This window comes from Galleria mellonella, unplaced genomic scaffold (genome assembly GCF_026898425.1).
Source record: "Galleria mellonella isolate WM207_F2 unplaced genomic scaffold, CSIRO_AGI_GalMel_v1 utg117, whole genome shotgun sequence".
Lineage (NCBI taxonomy): Eukaryota > Metazoa > Arthropoda > Insecta > Lepidoptera > Pyralidae > Galleria > Galleria mellonella.
Genome location: NW_026441980.1, coordinates 10,309,072 through 10,332,262, shown reverse-complemented (window position 1 = coordinate 10,332,262; position 23,191 = coordinate 10,309,072). Strand labels below are relative to the sequence as shown.

The 23,191-nt window shown below is 32.1% G+C and overlaps 1 protein-coding gene across 1 annotated transcript; it reads right to left on the bottom strand.

Annotated features, from left to right (window-relative positions):
• Positions 1-4,013: 4,013 nt before the first annotated feature.
• LOC113511636 (PDZ domain-containing protein GIPC3) lies at positions 4,014-21,310 on the bottom strand. Its single transcript, XM_026895311.3, has 4 exons — positions 20,790-21,310; positions 7,138-7,368; positions 5,786-6,040; positions 4,014-5,121 (listed from the first exon to the last, which is right to left on the bottom strand). The coding sequence occupies exons 1-4, from the start codon at positions 21,030-21,032 to the stop codon at positions 4,882-4,884; spliced, it is 969 nt and encodes a 322-aa protein (XP_026751112.1). The 5' UTR covers positions 21,033-21,310; the 3' UTR covers positions 4,014-4,881.
• Between the last annotated feature and the right edge of the window lie 1,881 nt (positions 21,311-23,191).

Genomic DNA, 23,191 nt, shown 5'->3' with positions numbered 1-23,191 from the left:
AAACCTATGATGAATCTAAAACAAGCACAGCCTAAGTATAACAAAGATGGTAATGATAAGTAACGAGTTACCTAGGTACTTCCAAATGAAAAACTATGAAAACTTAATCGATTACTGAGAATGGTATTTGTATTTTAAATTGTTGCTGCACTATCTGTTTAAACTGACTGGTTTTTAACATGAAACTGAGAAACTAGTAGAGCATGACAAATAAGATTGAAGTGAGGTCAGCTGATTCATCATGATTAATTCGCTAGGAATTAACTACGATCATTTCTAGGGGGAACCGTGCGGAGGTTCACCGTACAGCGTACGAGGTTTGTCCGGAAATTACGTATAAAAGTTTTGTAAAAATTTTATTTTACAATTATTCAGGTAAATCCAATTTTATCCCCTTCAAAGTACTCCCCCTGTGACATAATGCACTTGTGCCAACGCCGTTTCCACTGTGAGAAGGCTGTCCTCTGGTTGTAGGTTTCTCAGCTGCCCCGTCGTAGCTTTTTTTATCTCATTTATGTCCCCCAAATGCCGCCCCCGAAGTACCAATTTGGTTTTTGGGAACAAGAAGAAGTCACACGGGGCCAAATCCGGCGAATAGGGGGGGTGTTCGGTCACCGTAATGGAATTTTTACTCAAAAACTCACGGACAACAAGAGAGGTGTGGGCAGGGGCATTGTCGTGGTGAAGAATCCAACGCCCTCTCGCGCCAATTCTGGACGAACTCGTGCCACACGAGCTTTGAGGCGTCTGAGCACATCGACGTAGAATTTTCCATCAACTGTCTGGCCTGGAGGGACGAATTCTTGATGGACAATCCCCCGAACATCGAAAAAAACAATCAACATTGTCTCGGCCCTCTCTGAATCTTTTTAGCCACTTGTGAACGGTTGGTTCCTTCACAGCATCATCCCCATAAACTGTTCTGAGATCGGCAAAAATTTCACGGCCATTCTTGCCGAGTTTCGAGAGAAACTTGATTACGACGCGCTGCTCTTCAACGGAAGCGGGCTTGCCGACGGGGTAAGAGGTAACTTCACAGATGGCGTGACAAGCCAGTTCGCACCGCACGGCGGTCAGACCAGAACTGAAGCATTGTTAGGGACATAAGGAAGGGGTCCTGCGCTTAACTCCTCTTTCTCGCATTCCAGAACACTTTTATACGAACTTTCCGGACAGACCTCGTATATTGCCATCATCCATGAGTCTCCTTTACTAACAGCCCCACCCCAGTTTTTGAATAGTAACTCCGCTGGCGCTACGTTTTTTATTTTTTATTTTTAATGGATGATAATGAAATGGTAACCCCGCCTGCGCTATCGGTATACACTAGCGGGGCACCAGTGAGGGATAATAGGTAAGGATGAAGCAGGTCAGATAGCCCATCGTGACGAATCTAACTATAAATTAATCACGATGGTTTCTAGGGGGAACCACGTGGAGGTCGACCTGACATATTGCTAGCAATGGAGCTATCAAACTCTAACAATCCCTCATTGCTAACAATCCCTTCCCCCCCCTATCGGATTACGTTGTCGAGGTACTAGTGACCGATGAAGATAGATTATGATCAGTTGGCCCATCGTGGCACATTAAAAATTAATCACAGTGGTTTACAGGGAGAACCACGTGGAGGTCAACCTCAGTGTATATATTCTAAGCAATGGAGATATTAGTCTTTTTTTTTTTTTTTTTTATACTACTTAGAATGGCAAACAAGCTGACGGTCCACCTGGTGGAAAGTGGTAACCGTCGCCTATAGACATGAGCAGTACCATGGACATAACAGAGTATACTGTTCCGCCCATGATACCCCCCATGCGTTGCCATTCCTGAGGACTCAGGTGTTATTCCTCCGTACCCAGTAAATTTAGTCTCCGTTATTAACAATTCCTTCACCCCAGTATCTAGTAGTAGGCATGTTATGCGATATCTTTGCAAATCAGATCTTAAATTGGGCTGGTTTTTAAAGAGAGTTATTATTTTTTTATGTATAATACGTACCAGATTTTTTTTTACAACACAGGGGGCAAATGGGCATGCGGCTCACCTGATGGTAAATGACTACCGCCGCCCGTGATCACCCACAACACCAACGGCATTACAGGTGTGCTGCCGGCCTTTTAAAAAGGAATATGCTCTTGAAGGTTATGATATCGTCGTTGTTGAAGATTAGATGCTTAGCTCGAATCTATGATATTAAGAAAAAACCCACGCACTGCGGCCTGCATTTTAAATAAATAAAATTTTTCCCGTATCTCTGACTCTATCCATGCTACAGATGCAGTATCTACAAAATAAACCACCATTCCAGTCGTAATAGGATCTACTAGAACTTGTTAACTCGGGAGCTTCATTATAAAGATCACAATAAATAACAGAATTGTCCACGATAGTTTATAAGGAGGAGAGCGTAAAGGTACAAATATTTTGTTAACAATCTTCCCATTACTAATAAAAAGTATGTTATGACTAATATATTAGATGCTTATTTGCATATAACACCTAATCCAAAACTTAAAGACGTAAAATAAAAGATAATAGTATTTTTTGTCTTTATAAATACTGTATCGCCTATGTAAAGCTATATTCTATATATATACTATATAGTACAGGTATTACGCTTATTATGTGTATAGTGGATAAATTAAAAGATTTTTGGTTTCATATAACTATGAAACCAAAAATCTTAAAATAAATAATTTAAAAAAGTTAAAATATACTTTCTATGTACTTAGTTATCTATACCTATTACTAATGACTGTGCATAAAAACTAGGCCAAGCACAATTTGCAGACACGTTTATAATATAGTAAGTAGTTTCCGCGGCATTAGTTGCTAGAAATTACTTTTACTAAAACTATCACAATATCACAAAAAAATTGCGTTATTTATGTAGACTTTAGAATATAATATAGATATAAACATGAATCGCACATAAAAATGTAAACTGAACGGCACCATAGATTTGAAATTTGGATATAACAAAATACATTCCATTACTGAATTTCATTCGCGTTTATGTTCACTACGAACTTACATCAATCCACATGCGTATGTATCATACAATGTAGCCTTACATTCAAATAATTTTGTGTACATACTTTATAATTTAAATTTTAATATGCGAATGCTCCTTTTGCATCTTGTTTTTATCTTTAGTTTCCTCCGTTTAGAATCTATCTAAAGATATACTTACAGATTGGTTCCATAGAAATTTTATATTTTTTCGGTTTAATTTAGTTTTTAAATTAAAAAAACTTGTTTTGCCACAATTGAAGTCAATTTCTTTGTGGAACACGTTCTTAAATTATTTCAATACAAGGATTAACAATTTTTTTTTCAATTTCTATTAATAAGTTAATGTTGTTTAAATTATTTTCTCATAGAAATTTATTTTTTATTTATTTATTTAATTTAAAATTAGTGAGTTAATTTTTAATACGAGTATTAACCTAAAATTGGGCATAGAAAGTGTTAGATACAGGATATAACCAATCATACCTAAAATATTCTTAACAAATGTATCTGGATATATATCTGAATTTATTAAATTGTAATAGTAATAAAAATTTGTTTACTCTTATGCGGTCTATCATAAAGTTCACGATCATACGCTAGACAAAAAATGGGCTGTTACAAATTTTTATCTTAAAAGTTTTTTTACTCGATATCTCCTTGATTTGTAGAGACTGTTCTTATTTATTTTATTTTTAAAGGCATCAAAAATCAATATATATTTAATATAAAACTGTAGCTAAAGCTGTTTGTTTAATAAAAATCTCACGACTTTCTCTATAAATAAATTTTAATATGAAAATTTAATACTAAGTTACTTAATGTTTTTAATGTGTAAATGTTTCATTAATTACTGTGAGAGTAGGTACAATAATAATGAAAATTCCATTAACTACGTATAGGTAATAATGATATAATGGCATACCAAGTGAATAAGTAATTAGTACATACAACCTAATATAGGGAGTATCAACTGGATAAATGCTCAAATTAATTCACTGTTAATCAGTATTGTCATTTATTATAAAGAGCGGCAAACATTAGTTTTTGCCCGAAACGACAAAATATTCACAACTGTCCATAGATACCTACTTATGTACATACTATTTTACATAACTGTTTTGTAACACACGTCTATGGAAATGTATTAAATAGGAATCAGTAAAACACGTAAAATATAATACTTATAAATTTACTTATATAAAAACAAGTTTCTGGAGTCGTTCGTATAGGTGGTCAAAAAAAAATTAAAATATGTCAATACCTTAGATCCATCTAATTTTGTATATGGTAATAAACACAATTTTATGAATAACAATAAAAATACAGGAAAATTCTACTTCGACTATTAGGTATTATCATACAAATATCATCATCATGGAATCAAAGTCATTTCAAAATATATCTGCATATCTAGGCCGCAATAGCTATATTTAGTTTAATAATAAATAATACTACCTACGTAGTTGTCTACCTAATCTCATTTTATTATTTAAGTTATGAGGGGACGTGTATTAATCATGGAGAAAAATAATATTTTACTAAATATCATTTTTAAGGAAGGTTAAAAAGTAGTACGTAACAGACATCAGTATAAAATCTTATTAGTAATCCAATAGAATGGAAAATTGTTACTTCATTCTGGTAAATCACGATCTTTTCACCAAGAAAAAAAAATTATATAATATCATACGTAAGAAGAGAGGGGAATTTTTTAAAAATCATCCACACAATTAATGCGCGTCCACTGATATGTCTCATTTTCAGACCGAGCAATATGGAACATTCAAATTTCACATTCTGCTATTACAATTCCAAATTCAATATGGCCGTTTTCTTGTTAATTAAGTACCTATAATATAAATCCTAGCTCAGTCTCCCTGATCTCGCGTCTGTAATGACACCCCACAATTCAATAATAAACTCGTCAGTGAAACCAAATTCCTGAAGATCACTATTGTCAATCGCTTCAGCCAGTTGCATCGAATTAGTTTTCCCATCGGCAAGATCCCACATTTGTGTCGCCAACTCCGTGTCGTTAATGCCCATAAATGTCTCCAATAGTTGATTTATTTTTTCAATCCCGGCCTTTGAATTTTCATCATGCTGAAACAATTTTTTTTAATTAATTTAATATTGCTAAAAGTTATTGTTGGTTTGGTTTATTTTATTTTTTAATCTAGACTGTTATCCGTATACGTAGTACTGATAAGCAATACGATAGATAGTCCGTATTTTCAGCCGATTTTTTGATCGTTTTTATTAAATAGGATTTACTTTACAGTTGGTTCAAAAGTAATTTTATCACGATTGATTTTTTTTATAAAACAAAACTTGTTCACTGCTGAATTTTGTTTTATAAAAAAATAAGAGAGTAATGTACACAAATAATAATTATAATACATTATACATAATACAAGAATTATATAATGTCACTAAAAATAACTCATTATTAACACGTATGTTAATATACAAGTATTAACTAAGTATATTAGTTGAAATAGTAAACACAAACAATACCACAAATGTCAAAAGAGATAAGATATATTGCCTGGGAAGAACTTCCGACTGATAGGAGAGGTACGTATTTAACCTAATTGTATTTCTGTAGTTAGTAAGATTGCTAGCCTTCTCCCAACTTATTTGGGTCAACAAAACACATACTTCAAACTTTTCCATTATTTGCGCTTGACACGCATGCTTTATCACATCTTATAAAAGATTAACAAATATTTCAAAACTTATTATTTTTGTCTATTTGAATAATTACCTCGTTTTCAATCGTAGCTGGCCCATTAGCCTTAAATCTTAAAGTTTCCTTTCCGGATCCATAACTTTGCTTTTTACCCGATTTGGCGCCACCTCTGTTAGGAGGACCTATGGACCCAAACCCACTCTTGAGTGGTGCTATTAATCGAATTATAAATGTCGTTCCTTTGGGAATATCCTTCAATATTTTAGCGACTTCATAATGCCTCTTTCCAACCATGTTCTCTCCGTTCAGCTTCTCAATATGATCGCCGACCTGCATTAAAGTGAATGATTTAATCACATAATAGTTTGTTTCCGGTTTAATTTTATTTTCTTGACGAGGTGAATAGCCGGATTGATGTCGTGACTTCTTATTTTTCAACTGTTAAGAGCAACATTTACTGATCTAGATAAATAAGTGTATAACAGCCTACCTATAAAAACAATTCATATCAGAACAACTAGTCAATATTTTGTATGTACCAATTAGTTTATCCTATTATCTTACTAAGTGTACCAATACTCGTATTTTATATACCTATAAAAGTTTTATAGATATTTAGATATTTTATTACTTAATTTATATATTATTAAATCACGATTAAACATATATAAATTACTGATATTTATACGTATTTAACCGTTTATCATGCGTAGCTATAACAAAATATGAGCGTTGTTACAATTAATTTGCTTCAGCACATGCTGAGTGGTAGCCGCGTTGGCAATAACAAATATGGAGTTTGTTTTCTATTATTAATAAGTATAATTATTGTTGTTATTGGCAAAAAACGTTTTTCTTTTTCTTCCTTTCTTTCTTTCTTTTATATACACATGTGAACCATATCTTAGAAATAATATAGAACTTAAGTAAAAATATTTAATGTTCTCCTTTAAAAAATATATCTATAGATGTTCTTGCAATTAAACTTCTTATTAATCAAATTACCTAATTAAAAACTGTATTCGACAATCAGGTAGTAAACAGAAGCTTTACACTCTATACAGTCTACAACCTTAAGTTATGAATTGAATGACAGCAAAATTACAATATTTGGAGGCATAACACCTTAATTCACAGGAATAGCAATTCATGTGAAATAACCATAGACATAATAATGTATTCCATTATGTTTGCTATGCTTATGATAGTATTCACTTTTAGGCTTCGATTATATCTTTAGGTATATGTAACGGTTATCGCTCTCCATCGTGTAGGTTATCAGTTTGTTTGAATCACATCGTTTATAAAATATTACACATTTGTGAACATACTCTTATTAACTATTAGGTATATGCACATGATATTCATTGATAATGGTGTAAGTAGGTATGCACAGCTTAATAAAATATGTGACAATTTCTACATACCTCTATATGACTTATTTTGGAAGCTATTGAACCTTCTTTAATTTTTTTAATAAATGCATAACCTGCAGCGTTATCAGTAATTGTTAACCCAAGAGCATCTTCTGTTTTGACAATCTCTATTTCCTTTGGTCTGCCTTTTCTATGTGCAAATATAAAATCTTCTAATCCTATTTGTCCTCCAAGGAGTTTTCTCATGTCCACTTTGTGGGTATTCAGAGTGCAAAACAGTATCTGAAACCATACAAAAATAATAAATTGTAGTTTAATCATACTATAGATAATATATAACGAACTGCCTATAAAACCTAAACATATAATTAGCATAAAACTAATTAACTACCTACGCCTAAATATCGCGTGACTAAGAAAATCTTTCTTTACCAGTCAGCGATCTCTTTATTGTTATCTACCATTAACGCTATTATTTTTGATTACAAAACTAAAGTAGACACTAATACCACAGATAATATAATACTACTAATACCTAAATCTAAGACGTCTTATTAAATTATGGCCAATGCCTTCAGCGACCTCGAATTCACTTTAGGTTCAAGGTGTCAATAACCAACAATATCTGTTTTTTTTTTAAATTATGCTTGCTATTCCAACCAGATGAAATTCGAAATAACTTAATTTTATAAAGACACAACTTGTTTATTTAATATTAACACCAATTAAGGGTTCTTTTCGTAAACATAACTAAATAAAAAAAGACATTGATATTCTCTGCAACTTAATACAAAGTAGGAATCAAGCGGTATTTCATATACTATTCCACCGATTTTAATAAAACAGAAATAAACTATTTTAAAAAAGAGAATAATGCTTAACTATTATTAAATTTCGTTGAAATCCTTTCAGTTGAACATTTTTATTTATGATTTGACACTTGGCAATTTACTAGATAATTATAAATATTTTTAAAATATAAAAATCATATCCCACAAATTTTTAAGTAATTGAAATATTTCAAAGTAAGCGGGATTTGAACCCGCACTTTCTAAGCCATGCCGAAGCCAGTTCTCTTACCATGAACTTTCTCGTGATGAGGTAAGTAACAAACAGCCATTTGACATCAATTTTTAATATGTAACTAATTGCAGCCTGAACACCAAAACGCAATAAAATCATAATTATCAAGAAAGACTATAATCTCTTATCTGTACTGACAATGTTACATATAAGTAAAATTTTTTTCAACTACAGCTCATTCTATACAGAGTCAATATAATATTATAGATAACAACAAAAATAAAGGCATGCAAGTGCGTCATTCTCACATAACTTAATTAGGTACCTAATACTATGATTATTATCTATTTTCTGCTTACTAATATGAAAGTTTTTTAAAATATGAAAGTTTTTTAAAATGTTTATATGTTTGTTATTCAATCACTAACTAAACGACTGAATTTTAATAAAATTTGGTATACGGATGTGTTATATCCTAACTCAATACATAGGACAGTTTATATACTGAATCACGCGGACAAAGCTGCGTAAAACTGCTAGCTTATTATAAATATTTAGTTACCTGTAGAAAGATAAATTGTTAGTGGCATTTTAGGAATTTTGAATTTTGTACTTATTAAAATTTAAAATTACGTTTATGCCCATATCATTATAAATATCTGAAAAAATAATATCTATTGATTGGTTTGGTAATTCGTGAAGTATAATTTATTATTGCCAATATTCCAATGAGTGCGTTACTCGTGTAATTTATTAAACAGGTACGTAACGTCATAAGCTTAGGCTATAAAAATAAGCAATATTGGAATAAATATTAACTTTATGAAAGCGTTTGAAGTTTGATCAACAAGAATTAAATATCAATATTTACTGATATTGATTTTTTTAATATTTTTATTACATTTTCATCTTAATTTTTTTTTATAAAAAAACATAAATCAACAAGTGCTGTTGGTATACACTGGCAGAATATCAGTGAGTGTTAAGAGGTGAGGTTGAAGTCAGGTCATCAATTCTCATCACGGTAGGCCAAATAGGTCCTGTAAATATCAGGAATTATTACTACCGCGATGGTTTCCAGGGGAAACCGGATAGAGGATATTGCTAGTAATCGAGCCGCTATCGAAAGACTGCATTACTAACAATACTTTTCCCCCAACACCATAAATCAGTCTATACATATTCAGTAGTATTATTTGTTTAAAATTAGTAATTCTACTCTACATTGATAAGACACACAAATTGAATTAATAAATACCTAAATTATTATTTATTATATTTGTATGTGTTTTTCAATCCGTATACCAAAGAAGAAAGGTAATGTTGATGTGGTGTAGGAATTAAAAATCCAGATTCAATGTCCAGATATTTAGCGTAATGAGTAAAATCCTAAAAGGTACAATAAAACGCAACTCATTAGATTTGTCTCAGTTACGATTGTGCAATTGACGACAGCATACAGCAGTTAAAAGTTTGTTCATTTAACAAGAAGTTTTGGTAATATCCACTTGGTTCTACCACAGAGAAGTACGTGTAATGAAGCAAAAAAATAAACAGTTCACATTATCGCGAACGAAGGCGCTCTTTCATCATTTTCATTAAACTTTTCATCAGATGAACAGTCAGACTATTCGTTACAATTTACAAAATATTTATTCATCCTATTTATTTCAGTAAGACACTGTATTCATATTTATTACTATACTGTATTACCAATGTAGCCGTGTGGTCCCGGCATGGAATGAGCCACCCCCTTCTTTTTGCGTCGATGTTCGTAAGAAGTTAGCGAACTTAATGGTCGAGGGATGGGCAGCAGCATCCCTTTTAAATCATCACTAAAACCTAACTGCGGTTGCCAATCCGCCTACCAAACGTGGCAACTATTGACAAAACCTTCAAAAGCTGAGGCCTATGTTTAGTTCAATGCAGAGTCTTAGAAAGGTAAAGTAGTTCAAGCAATAAAACGGATCTTTCGATGTTTCACCTATTATAATCTTGTAATCAATATCTTAAATGTAACTTAATAAACTAGAAACATAAAAATAGTAATTACTTATGTACCTACAGAATTCTTATTTTATTCATATGATGAGATAAGAAGAAATAATTAATATTCTTATGGTAGAGATATAAAAAATTATATACCAGATTGTTATTGTTTACAGAAATAATAATTTTCTTATTCGGGTTTTATTCGACGCAGTCCTCAAGAAGTTTAAATACAACTTTCTGTACACGTCAACACGCATTATTGGAAAAAAAAAAGAGAATTTTGCCATGTATTTAATGTACGTATCTATTTTACGCAATATCTTTTACAATTCTGAATAAATTATTAAACCGTAAATAAGAGATTAATTCTTAGTACTTTTTTCTATGGTACCTAATTAATTCCTTCGTAATTTATATAGGGATATTTAGTCAGGACTGTACGCTTGAACGCTCAGTTTTTTACAAAGTAAAATTTTAAATTATCCTAGTTGTACCTACTGGTAGGTAGTTAAATGTATTGAGAGTAATACCTACCGTTTAAATAAATATACGCCAATATTTATTTAGAACCATACAAACATTGCGATCTAAATTGGTATTGTTCGTTTTAACATTTATCACTACAACAAGCATTGCGCTGGGTATAATTATGCGAAAAAATAACCTGTGGATAGGTAACCTACAGTACACGCTTGTTTGCTGTTATACAGTACGCTATCGGTCTGTCTATCCGGTCCTTGACCTATGCGTATTCTGGGTCATCGTACAGGCACACATGGCGGAGCATACCTGCCATGACAATTGAAGAAACAGAACAATCGTATAGCATGAATATCTGATAATAGGTAAATCTAATATAGGAATCAAATTCAAATAAACTTATCAAAACATCATTAACATGACTACAATATTATTTAAATAAAAAAAAATTTAGAATAATTAGCATCTTTTTGTATAACTAGGTACCTACTACAAATCAAGTAAAATACCTACCAATTTAAAATGCAAATTAAACAAATTTTCAGATAGCTATCTCTCATGGATTCATCCGCGTGTATCAGTATATACTTATGTATCCTATGTGTTAAGTTAGGATATAACCTACCTATTGGTCAAATTTCATTTTAATCCATTCAGCCGTTTAAGCATGGTTGAGTAACAAACATACTCTACTTTTTAATAGTTTTTCTCTAGATTTTAACTTCGAAGTTGCTAATAAATAAGAGCTCCGAATCTAGTTGGACAACTTGAAGTTAAAATCACTTATGTAAGCCGATATACAATAATTAGTTACATATACCTGAGGTATATGTAATGAGTGACTCACAATGCTTATTCACCAAATTAAATAATTTCAATAACGACGCAATAGCAGAGATATCATCAATATTTTGCTAAGTACAGATTTTTTTTTCTTTTTGAATGAAGATAACATGTAATAATAAGATGTTTCAAATGTGTTCATAATTGACGAATATATCTCATAATATACGCATAAAATACAGTCTAACTGCAACCCTCCTACATTTTCAAATCGATTAACAACAGTTCAAGCTATTTATTTTATAACTTAAACACAGAAAGCCAAAAAACAGTTTATGAGACCGATTATTATCTATCATATCAGGTTACAAAAATATAAAAACGCATCATAACTGATACATCATTGCATCTGTTTACTTATACCTCACTTTTAGAGATGTGATACAGATAGGATAGTGTTAAAATTCCAATTATTATAATTAATGCAATAATTTGGCTGCATGGCCCATATTAATATATGAGAAAGAGACTGCGCCCCTGGCCCGATCCACTTCCTGGCCGCTCAGCCGTGCGCGCTTCCGCACATGCTGACATTATAATCTCGCTTACATAAAATCAACATCACAATAAAGCGTACGCTTTATACAACGATCTTTAAAAAATCATTTTACAGCTATGACATCTGCATAGGTTATTTTCCTTTTTTATACAGAAAAAAATCAACCGACGTCTGTGTTACCCGACTCATACGAATATAACCTGTTATCTTTCAAGACATAATTTATGGTCGTCAATAGATATAATTTGAGTTTGTGTGCTTCATATTGGACCATCTCATCAGTAAACGTCATGTGCGATTGTGGTTAAACGCGCTTAAATTTCATAATAAAAAAAAAACTCTAAGAATACTTTTAGAATGTTTTTACATTAAACAACATCAGAAGAGTAAGGGGAACTCAAGCCTTTCATTACTCGACCTAAATGTGATGTAACTGTACCGTTCTAGATTTATTTGTACACATATAGTACAACAATAAAAATAATATAAAGAAGGCGACAAAGGTAATTCTCGTTGTTTTTTTTACGATAAAAACATTGGAGTAAAAATTATTTTTATAGAATTTGAGGTTTATTTAATTAATTAATTAGAAATACATAATATCTAGATAGAAACGAATTTAAATAATCTTATATCCAATAATCTTCATTTTATTAATTAAATCTCTTGTAAATATATCTGGATCGGACTCTCTATCCGTAAATCTATTTTTTTTTCGAACATTTTTTTTTCATATGAATACATTTCACATTATTGTCAATACTAATAATTCAAATCTTTGGTGACATGAATTCTCTTTTTGCATTCGTAAGAAAATTGTAAGAATGGGTAATTTTTGTTTTTCCTCTCTTTGTTTTATTACACTTCCATTTTCTTTTTATAGAAGGTATTTACCATTTTAGTTAGAGATTTAAATGTTAAGTAATTTTATTCCAACAAAAGAGCCTTGACCTCAGATAGGTACACCCAAAGCATTTTCACAAGCTGTGAAATGTCAGGAAATTTGTGTCCGTGCCATTTTCGCTAGTGACCTTTACGGTATAGGCGATAGCAGCCGTCCGAACGGTGTCTCAAGGACACATATTGTCAAGTCTAATGATAACACAAAAACAGTATACACAGTGAACTGACTGGACAAATTATACATATAATGTAGCAGTTTTAAAGACCACAACGAAATATATAAACTTACTTACGTTGGTCCTGAAAAACACATTACTAAATGTGTTTTTAACAATGAAATGTTTTGATATCGGCTAGATTTTAAACTTACAGCCTTCAGTTTTCGATCTATAAATCTTGTTAGTATACTACTAAACCACAACGTTTTTATTGTCCGTAAGAAAAAAATTATAATACCTTAATATCTGAGTATATTAAAAAAGGACAATAGCTCTAAAATATAACTTAGGTTATAAATAAGAGAGGTATCAATTATATATACACTACTACACTTACAATAGATTGTTAACATACACTTAAAAATATTATTAAATATGTTAGTAATTTCAATTGTTTTCATCATTACGTAAATGGTAAAGTCCTTCAATATTATTGTTCATAATTATCGCTTTGAGTCAAGCAAGTATACGTAATCGATTAGTTATTTTCTTTTTCGATTCCATTTTTTAATCGTTGCGGTTCTAAAAGTTAACATCTTATACGCCATACCTACATAACGTCTAATTAAAATTAAGTCCAATTTTTAGTATCATTTAGTTTAACTTCACAGCTATTCTTCACAAGAATTTCACAAAGAACAAAAAACATTGAATTGATTCATTGTTTGTATTGCGAGCAATTGTGACCTCACCTTCAGTCTTATAAATACAAACCTGCGTAATTAAATTTATATTGATGTATTTTTCTGAGTGAAACTATGAAATATTACTACAATAGTAAAAATATATAGATATTATTATATAATCCGGTACTCTAATTTAGATACTTTATTATATGAAATAGTACATAAATATATTGGCTAGATTAAAATTTGATTTGTTAACTGTCCTTTAAAAAGGAGATGTATTTCAATTCTATATTAATTTTACAAGCAACAGGGTTTCCTCACATATTGTGTTAGTCCCAAGTAATTTTTTTCACATTTGAAGTTTGCTATTTTTAATAAATTAAAATGAGTAATTAGTGGGACCGAAACAAGATGCTAATTTTAATGAATTTCATATCGTACGTGGGTATGATATGAAATTCATGTTGCATCATGTTTTGGTCCCGGAAGTAAATCCTGCATTAAAATAATCCAGAAAATTCGTTTAGAACTTATAAAGACATCGCACTTTTTTTTATATCGAATGAATATGTAACTTCAATAATGTGTAAACATCTACATTTGCAATTAAAGGAACAATCTGTCACAAGTATTTTTTAGTATAAAGCGCACTTGTATTTAATTAAATAAGTAGACTATACAATACGTTGACAACTAACAAATTTATTATTATGTAAAATCATAAGCAATCACATCCTAAATGTCTATAAAGGATCTCGTTGTCCATCAGTGTATAGATATATTTATAATATTATAAGTGCGGAGAAAGAATACATACTTATAATGTGTCACACTTTTCAATCCCAGGAAGTAAGGAGCATACCAGTGCAAAAGAAGGAATACTCAAAGTAAAATCCTGCATTAAGTTTATGCCGTTAGAACGGCGTAATCCTTCTCTTATAGAGAACCATTCGGGAATTGTATGTGTGGCCAACGGTTAGTCGGCGGAGGAAAGGGATTGTTAGTAATGGTGTTTAATTGCTCCATTGCTAGTAATATACTCTAACAGGTCGACCTCCACGTGGTTTCCCTTGGAAACCATCGTGGTTAATTCTAGTGGAAATGTCACGATGGGCTAACTGACCTGCCTTTCATCCTCACCAGTCATCCCTCACTGGTGCCCTGCCAGTGTATACCGATAGTGCGGGCAGGATTACCATTTCATTATCATCCATTAAAAAAAAGATGAATCAGCAATGAGTTATGATAATTGCAAGCATTTCCTTTATTAATATAAAACAAATACCTATTTATTTATAGGTAGATATTGATAACCAGTGACGGAAATCCTGGCAAATACATATCATAACAAAATGACGTGTTAAATGTTAATCACATAATAAAAACTATATACAAGTCAAATACAAATGTATCAATTTGTAATAAATTGAACGCCTATCTACTTTTATAGTTATTTGGTTCACACATAAATTATTATTGTGCCATTTATTGTATATTAATAATAAAAATCGACAGTTCTGTTGTATTAGCTTTGTGATACTTTTTAGATATGCGTCGCGTGCTTTGCTTTTGAAACAAGTATTTTCATTAAATTATATTAATAAATTAAATTGCTCCGCCAGTTTGAGTTACAATATTGTTTTACATGTATATATATATATGTATATATGTATATATATATATATATATATATATATATATATATATATATATATATATATATATATATATATATATATATATATATATAAGAAGTACCGCATATCTACAGGCGTCTATAGGCGACGGTTACCACTTTCCATCAGGTGGGCCGTCAGCTTGTTTGCCATTCTAAGTTGTATAAAAAAAAATCTACAATTAGGTATATTGTACTCGTACCTGTGGTTGTTTAAGGCTTATATAACATACAACGATACCATGCATCTTCTTATCCCATTTGTAAGCACGTATCTCTCCCTATACGAAAAAAATAGTATAATGACTGCCAGGAATATGGGTAATAGTATATATATATATTGAATAGAGCTTTTATCATGTTTTACTAGATTGTGCTAACACATTGTATTCCTACTCCATCACTATACGGAACCATAAATAATCTCTATAAATTGTGATAATCATTTATTACCTACCGTGTACGTAAGTCCATATAGAGTTCGCAATGTACAAATTTATATATTAAACACGAAAATATGAATCTGATAATCATTAGATATCAATAAGGTATACGTGATAACAATAGATAGATATAATTAATTTCTTACATATATAAATTATACTCGTATAAGTGCAAACATAAATATTCTGGATCAATATATTCAAACCTGAGTGATACCTTCTATTTATTTATAGAGAGGCAACCGAAGTAACGATCTACCTGATAGGCAGTGTTCCAAATAAACCTTTTTATATACATAAGTTGACAATCATTACTTTTTATAAAACAAGAAATTGAAAAACAATTAATAACAACAAAAATATAATATATCACGTTGACAGACGGTATTTTTTATTTAAATTTAATGAAATTAATAAATAACTACATAAATAAAAAGAAGCAACATATTTATAAACAGAGACTGTCTTTGAACCTTAAAGAGAGAGGGATTGTTAGTCATCATCATCATATCAGCCTTTAATTGTCCACTGCTGAGGATAAGCCTTCCCCTTAGGGGATTTTGTCAGTAAATGCCAAAATTGGCAAACGGATTGACAACCTTAGTTAACTAGAAGAGACGCTGCTGCCCATCACTCGCCCTCCCTTAGTCACCTCTTACAATACCCACGGGAAAGGAAGGGGGGTCTATTCTATTCCGGGACCACACGGCTACAGATTGTTACTAATGGAAACTAATAGCCTCATTGCTAGCAATACTCTCTCACTAAAAATAAAATTTCAAGACCATTATGAATTAATAATAAATTTCAGTTGAAACTAAGTTTTTAATGCTACGTTATAGTTTTTTCGCTAAACTATCGAATTAAAAATTTCTTTTCAGAGAAAAGTTTAGAAAATGGCTCCTCAGAATGGACACTATTGTAATTTTTTTTAAAACCTGTTTGTGTATCTGTATTCTCCAAAAGAAAGAAACGCAACCCTTACAGGATCACTTCGTTGTCCGTCCGTCCGGACGGTCCGTTTATCAAGACCCTTTTTTCTTAGGAACGCGTAGAGGTATCAAATTGAAATTAATATCATATACTCAGATCTATAAAATCTTAAAGTAGTGAATAAATCAAGCTTCTAAATCTACACAATTAAAAGATAGGGCCGTTTAGTATGTTCCATTTATCTCGCATATTTTGACGTTCGCAAAGGGAATCATAACCTATAGGGTACTTCCCATAAAGAGACGAAGTAGGAATGTAGAGATGATATGTCTCAATAATAGCAATAAAAGTCAAAATAATTTTTTAAAACATTTACCTTTCTGTCTGTATGTTTGTTCCGATATCACGGTCTATTTTCAAAATTCAGACGTACAAATAGCGTGTAAAAGCTAGTCTTTAACACGTACATATTTTGTAACAAGTACCTACGTATTTTGATGATTATATTCAAATGGCTATAAGAATGATCACGATTTGCTGAAATAAGTGTCTAATTCGAATTAAATAACAATTTGAGAACGGTAACAAAGTCACGACCAACGAACTGTTATATTTTTAGTAACGCTATATACTATAGAAAATATAATAGATTGTTACTACTTCGAAAATTTAGGTATAGCCGCATGGCGGAAGTTTTATATTGGCCGAGTATTTAGTGTAATTTGTACAAGGCATTCAACTTCCGTTATCAATGCGGTAACGATATATTCAGTTAATGTGGTGTTGAAAAGTTGCACAGTACCTGAACAAAAAGGATTTACATAACTTCACTATCCAACTTAAACTTTTGTATCTATTTACCTCTATTACTTTTTTTTTATATACGTCTACCATAGAGCAAAACAGGAAGTTCACTATTGAAATATTTTAATTGTATTATATAAGATATTATGTGGGAAACTTATGTTGAACAATGGACAGTGTATGGCAAGATATTACACTATATAAGATGGATATATTTAAAGGATATACGAGTATGCATCAATTTCTAGGTACAGGTAATTTATGCTTAGTTTACTTATTTTGTAACTATTGTAAATACTATACTACATTATGATAAGTAAATAAGTAATAAATATTCTAAAAGGATTACCGACCCTTTTTACTTTTATTTACAACATATAACAGCAAACAAGCTAACGGCCCATTTGATGGAAAGTGGTAATCAGCCTCATACCCTACCCATGAACTAAATTATAAGGTATCTAGTATTCACAGCAATTGTATATAATTCGTAGAAATACAAATTGAACCAACAATGTTTACTTTTCTCCACATTAGATCTCTACCACTAATTTAATAGCATGATTTTAAATGAGTTTCCACAATCGATAGATCTGTGTCATCATAATTTTAATGAGATGAAAAAAAATATAGTATTTCTAAAAGTTTCATAAAAGGATACTTCGTTTGAGTAAGTCTTCTTTTTCTAATAATCTTTCTATATTCCTAAACCCGTGACCTGCCCCGAACGCGAACTATCAAAGTAAATCTTATCTCATCTTTCAATAAAAATTCTAAATTTCCTTAAGTTGCATTAAAGATACTATTATGTACCTGCCTGAATATATAGAAGAATGTATACCTAATTTAAAAAATCAAAGGAAACTAATTTGATAATTTTAATTCAATATTATTACAAAGATCTATAATTTTATTTTTTTTTTTTTTTTATACAACTTACAATGGCAAACAAGCTGACGGCCCACCTGATGGAAAGTGGTAACCGTTGCCTATAGACATGAGCAGTACCATGGACATAACAGAGTATACTGTTTCGCACATGATACCCCCCATGCGTTGCTATTCCTGAGGACTCGGGTGTTATTCCTCTGTACCCAGTAAATTCACGCCATATCCCACCCTTCAAACCGAAACACAGCCATGCAAACACAACTGCTTTACGTTTGAAACACGAATGGGACAGAGGTACCCAAGCAATCGACTTTTGTACAAAGTCTCCCTCTGGTATAATACCGCCAATTGACTTATCAGCATATAAGATATGATAACATTGGTACTATACATTATGTATGTAGGTACGCTATTAATTAATTTAAAGAAAGTGAAAAAAATGTTGCAAATTTTATAGAGTTATGTTACTAATAGTACCTATCTAATAATAGTGCTTTGTTTTTTACACTCACCCTATTACTGAATACTGAATTTACCAGAGGGAGACTTTGTACAAAAGTCGATTGCTTGGGCACCTCTGTCCCATTCGTGTTTCAACCGTGAAGCAGTTGTGTTTGCATGACTGTGTTTCGGTTTGAAGGGTGGGATATGGCGTGAATTTACAGGGTACAGAGGAATAACACCTGAGTCCTCAGGAATGGCAACCCATGGGGGGTATCATGGGTGAAACAGTATAGTCTGCTATGTCCATGGTACTGCTCATGTCTATAGGCGACGGTTACCACTTTCCATCAGGTGGGCCGTCAGCTTGTTTGTCATTCTAAGTTGCATAAAAAAAAAAAAAAAAAAAAAAAAAACATATTAGAATGTGAAAAATAAAAAAGATGTTTGGAAGCTAGTTACTCAATACCGCTTCTTATGGCTGAACTAGATGGATATGTATATATAGCACATACCTATATAGGTTTTATTAATAATATATAATAATATAATCACGAAGAAAAAGGCGCGTGTTATTACTAGTACCTATGTAACCATCATTACATGCCTATTACAGCACTCATAATTAAATATGGATTTCAACCACAGTATAAAGAATACGCTCACTGAATGCATTGCAATATGACATAAATTTTACTCGTAATTTAGCTAAATGTAACGGAAACTAGTAATACGAACAACATTTTATCCCCGACGACTGAAATCACATCTAAATACAGTTCATAATAATAATGCCTATATAAAGTAATAACTAGTACTATACCTTCCGATATTTATAATATATTTGTAAACATTTTTTTTTTCTAACTTTGACATTAAAATGCATATGTATAGTATATTTTTATAACTTAGGTATTTGGAATAAATCCAAAATTAATTTTCTGTGACTCCATTAAGTAATTTCATCTAGTCCGTGTTAATTAGGAGTTATTGGCGATAAATATCGATTACCATTTATTGCAACCTCAGTCTTGCTCTCCTGATGTTTGTTATCTCATCACACGTCATATAAGAAATATATTTTGAGGATCAAACAAACGATGTTGCCTCTGTTTGATAAATACAGATATTAAGTATCTGCTACCTACTTAGATAAATTACTTTTTTATTTTTAAAACTGATATCCATCCATGCATTATAGATTTTATGAAGATAATGATTGTCTATCATTATAAATGCACCAAACAAAATATAATTTACTTAACGCAAAGTATCTATATTACTCAGAGTATCAAATAAAATCAACGCTCCATTTTCTACTAATATTTTTGAAGAAATTTAGAATCTTTCTTCTATATTCTTACAACTTCCAAAACGAAGTATGTACCTACAAGTATTTTGTAATTAGGACCATTCTACTGGTTTTTAACTCTATATGACTCTACCAGGACGAGTTTCTTAATATAAATACGTAGTTACGTATATAACAATATAGGTAGGTACGTAGCTCACACAAAACGACGAAAGTAACTTTCAAGGCTGAATTATCTCATTCATTCATAATTATATATGTGTATTCTCTAAATTATTGGCCATTGTCTAACTGCAATATAGAATGGATGATAGCGCTATTTATTTACTTAAATGGCAGAATCAAGTAAAATTCGACTTAATTACAAAAAGTATGTAATAAAATTACAATATAATGTAGGTACCTGTAAATATACCTATGACTAACTTTAATGGCTACTAGCTAGAGTGATACGTGCTAACAAGGATGTAAAATTAGTACCTAATCTATGTTGAAATAAGTGTTTACAGACCTAAATTCCTAGATACTTTTTGTACGTTACATATATACAACGTAGATCCTATCTACTACCCTTTAAAACTTTATATTAGAATATTATTAAGTAATTACATCCTTACATCTTCAGGTGGGAAGTCGTAACATTCCGCTATCTTCTGGTAAAGTTCCTTGATATTTGAGAACCCGGAGATAAGACCCAGCGGGCTACCGTGGGCCTGCTGACAGTGAAATACCAGCTGCGACTTCTGTGACCCATTGTTATTGTCTACTCCGTTAGGATGACTTTGTGGCTCTTCTATTGGTGCAGAAGGCGTCGGCGGAGGAGGTGCAAGTTTCGACGACTTCTTCTTAAATAACGACATTTCAATGGAACACTATATAACGGTATTATAAATTTCCTTCGAGAACGTCAGTGCGCGCACATTCTACACCCGTTCACTGTAAAAATTTAATCACCACAGTTTCTTATCTTACGAAAACTTTAAAATGTACCGTCGCGTCATAGTACGCGATAGTGTTATCGCCCAATGGCGATGTTGGATAAGATTGTACAATTTAGTTGAAGGTAACTTGGTGCAATGACAGAGACACAAACCGGCCGGAGCGTGCAAGCGGCGACTAACAACGACTGAATTGAACTGAATCATTTCGTTCGTGGTATTCAATGCGAGAATGGAGCGCTCTCGCTTCGACATCGACGCACCTCTCGTGCCGCCGCTCGTTGGCCAAGCGTCATTGCTGGTAATATCATCAAAGGTACTACCTAATGTCATCATCACAAAGTAGTGAGAATATTCCGTGGTCATCCTTCAACCGCCCTATATTCTCTACATAGAATAAATATAGACATACTCATTTTAACAAGTAGTCCCTAAAAAAATTCTCCTAACTTTTTCTTGTAATATTAGAAGAAATAAGTACTCACTTCTACTAAATTATGATGACTATCTACATCAACACATAGAGTAAAATAGATAGAAAGGACAAGATAGACACACAACGTATCATGCTGCTTCTTGTCTATCCATCACACACCCAAAAAGTATATAACCGAGGGGAATCTCACACTAATTGGTAATGAAAGCATACTAGTGTTATGAAAAAATCGCCACATTGAAATTTACATTGAAAGCATATTTACTAACGCCATCTACCTATATGCATTTTTATGACTAAACTGATTTTGATAAAAATGATATTTTACTCTTATATGATTTCAAAGTTTAAATCATAAAAGTAATACACATCTATAATCTAAGGTTTTAGCTAGGTGTCCCGATAAACGTTTTCCCCTACTTACCAGATCCATTCTTTGTTACCGAGATAAAAATTATCCTATCTTTCAAGTAGGAACAAACAATATACACCAGAGGGAGACTTTGTACAATAGTCGTTTGCTTAGGTACCTCTGTCCCATGCGTGTTTCTGCCGTGAAACAGTTGTATTTGCATGTCTATATTCGACGGTTACCACTTTCCATTAGATGGCCCGTCAGCTTGTTTGCCATTGTAAGTTGCATAAATATATATATATATATATATATATATATATATATATATATATATATATATGCAAATTTTAATTAAAATCGACCGTGTATTTCGGAGATCAGCGTAAACGAATATCATGGAATTTTCGTACAAGAGAAATTGTAATTGTTTAGCAATAAAACCAAAGTATATATATATAGATAATTGAATGGTAACCCCGCCTGCGCTATCGGTATACACTGGTGGGGCACCAGTTTTTTTTTAATGGGTGAAAATGGAAGGGCAACTTCGCCCGCGCTATTGGTATACACCGACGAGGCACCAGTGGAAGATGATAGGTGAGAATGAATGCAGGTCATTTGGCCCACCATGATGATTTCGATAAAAATTAACCATGATGGTTTCCAAAGGGAACCGCGTGGAGGTCGACCTGAGAGAGTATATTACTAGCAATGGGGCTGTTAGACCTTATTACTAACAATCCCCCACCGGTGGGGCACCGATTAGGTATGAATAGTAAGGATAAAAATGCCCAGTCAGTTAGCCCATCGTGATGAATTCAACGATAAATTCACGATGGTTACCAGAAGGAACCGCGTGGAGGTCGACCTGATAGGGAATATTGATAGCAATAGGGACTAACCTCCCCAATACTAACAATCCCTTCACTCCGGTCATATATATGTCAGGTCGACCTCCACACGTCTCCCATGAAAACCATCGTCGTTAACATTTGTTGCATTCATCAGGATAAACTAACTAACCAGCTTTCATCTATAATTATCATCACTCACTGGTGCCCTGCCAGCATATATCGATAGCGCACGGGGCGTTACTATTCTATTATCATCCGTTTTATAACTATAATAAAATAGCTAACCCAGCAGACGTTGTCTTACCCCCCTACCGGATCTACTTTTATATCTATACATATAAATAAAATTGGAGTGTCTGTTTGTAATATTGAAATAACCATTTTTTACTACATCTATATATATATATATATATATATATATATATATACGGTACAT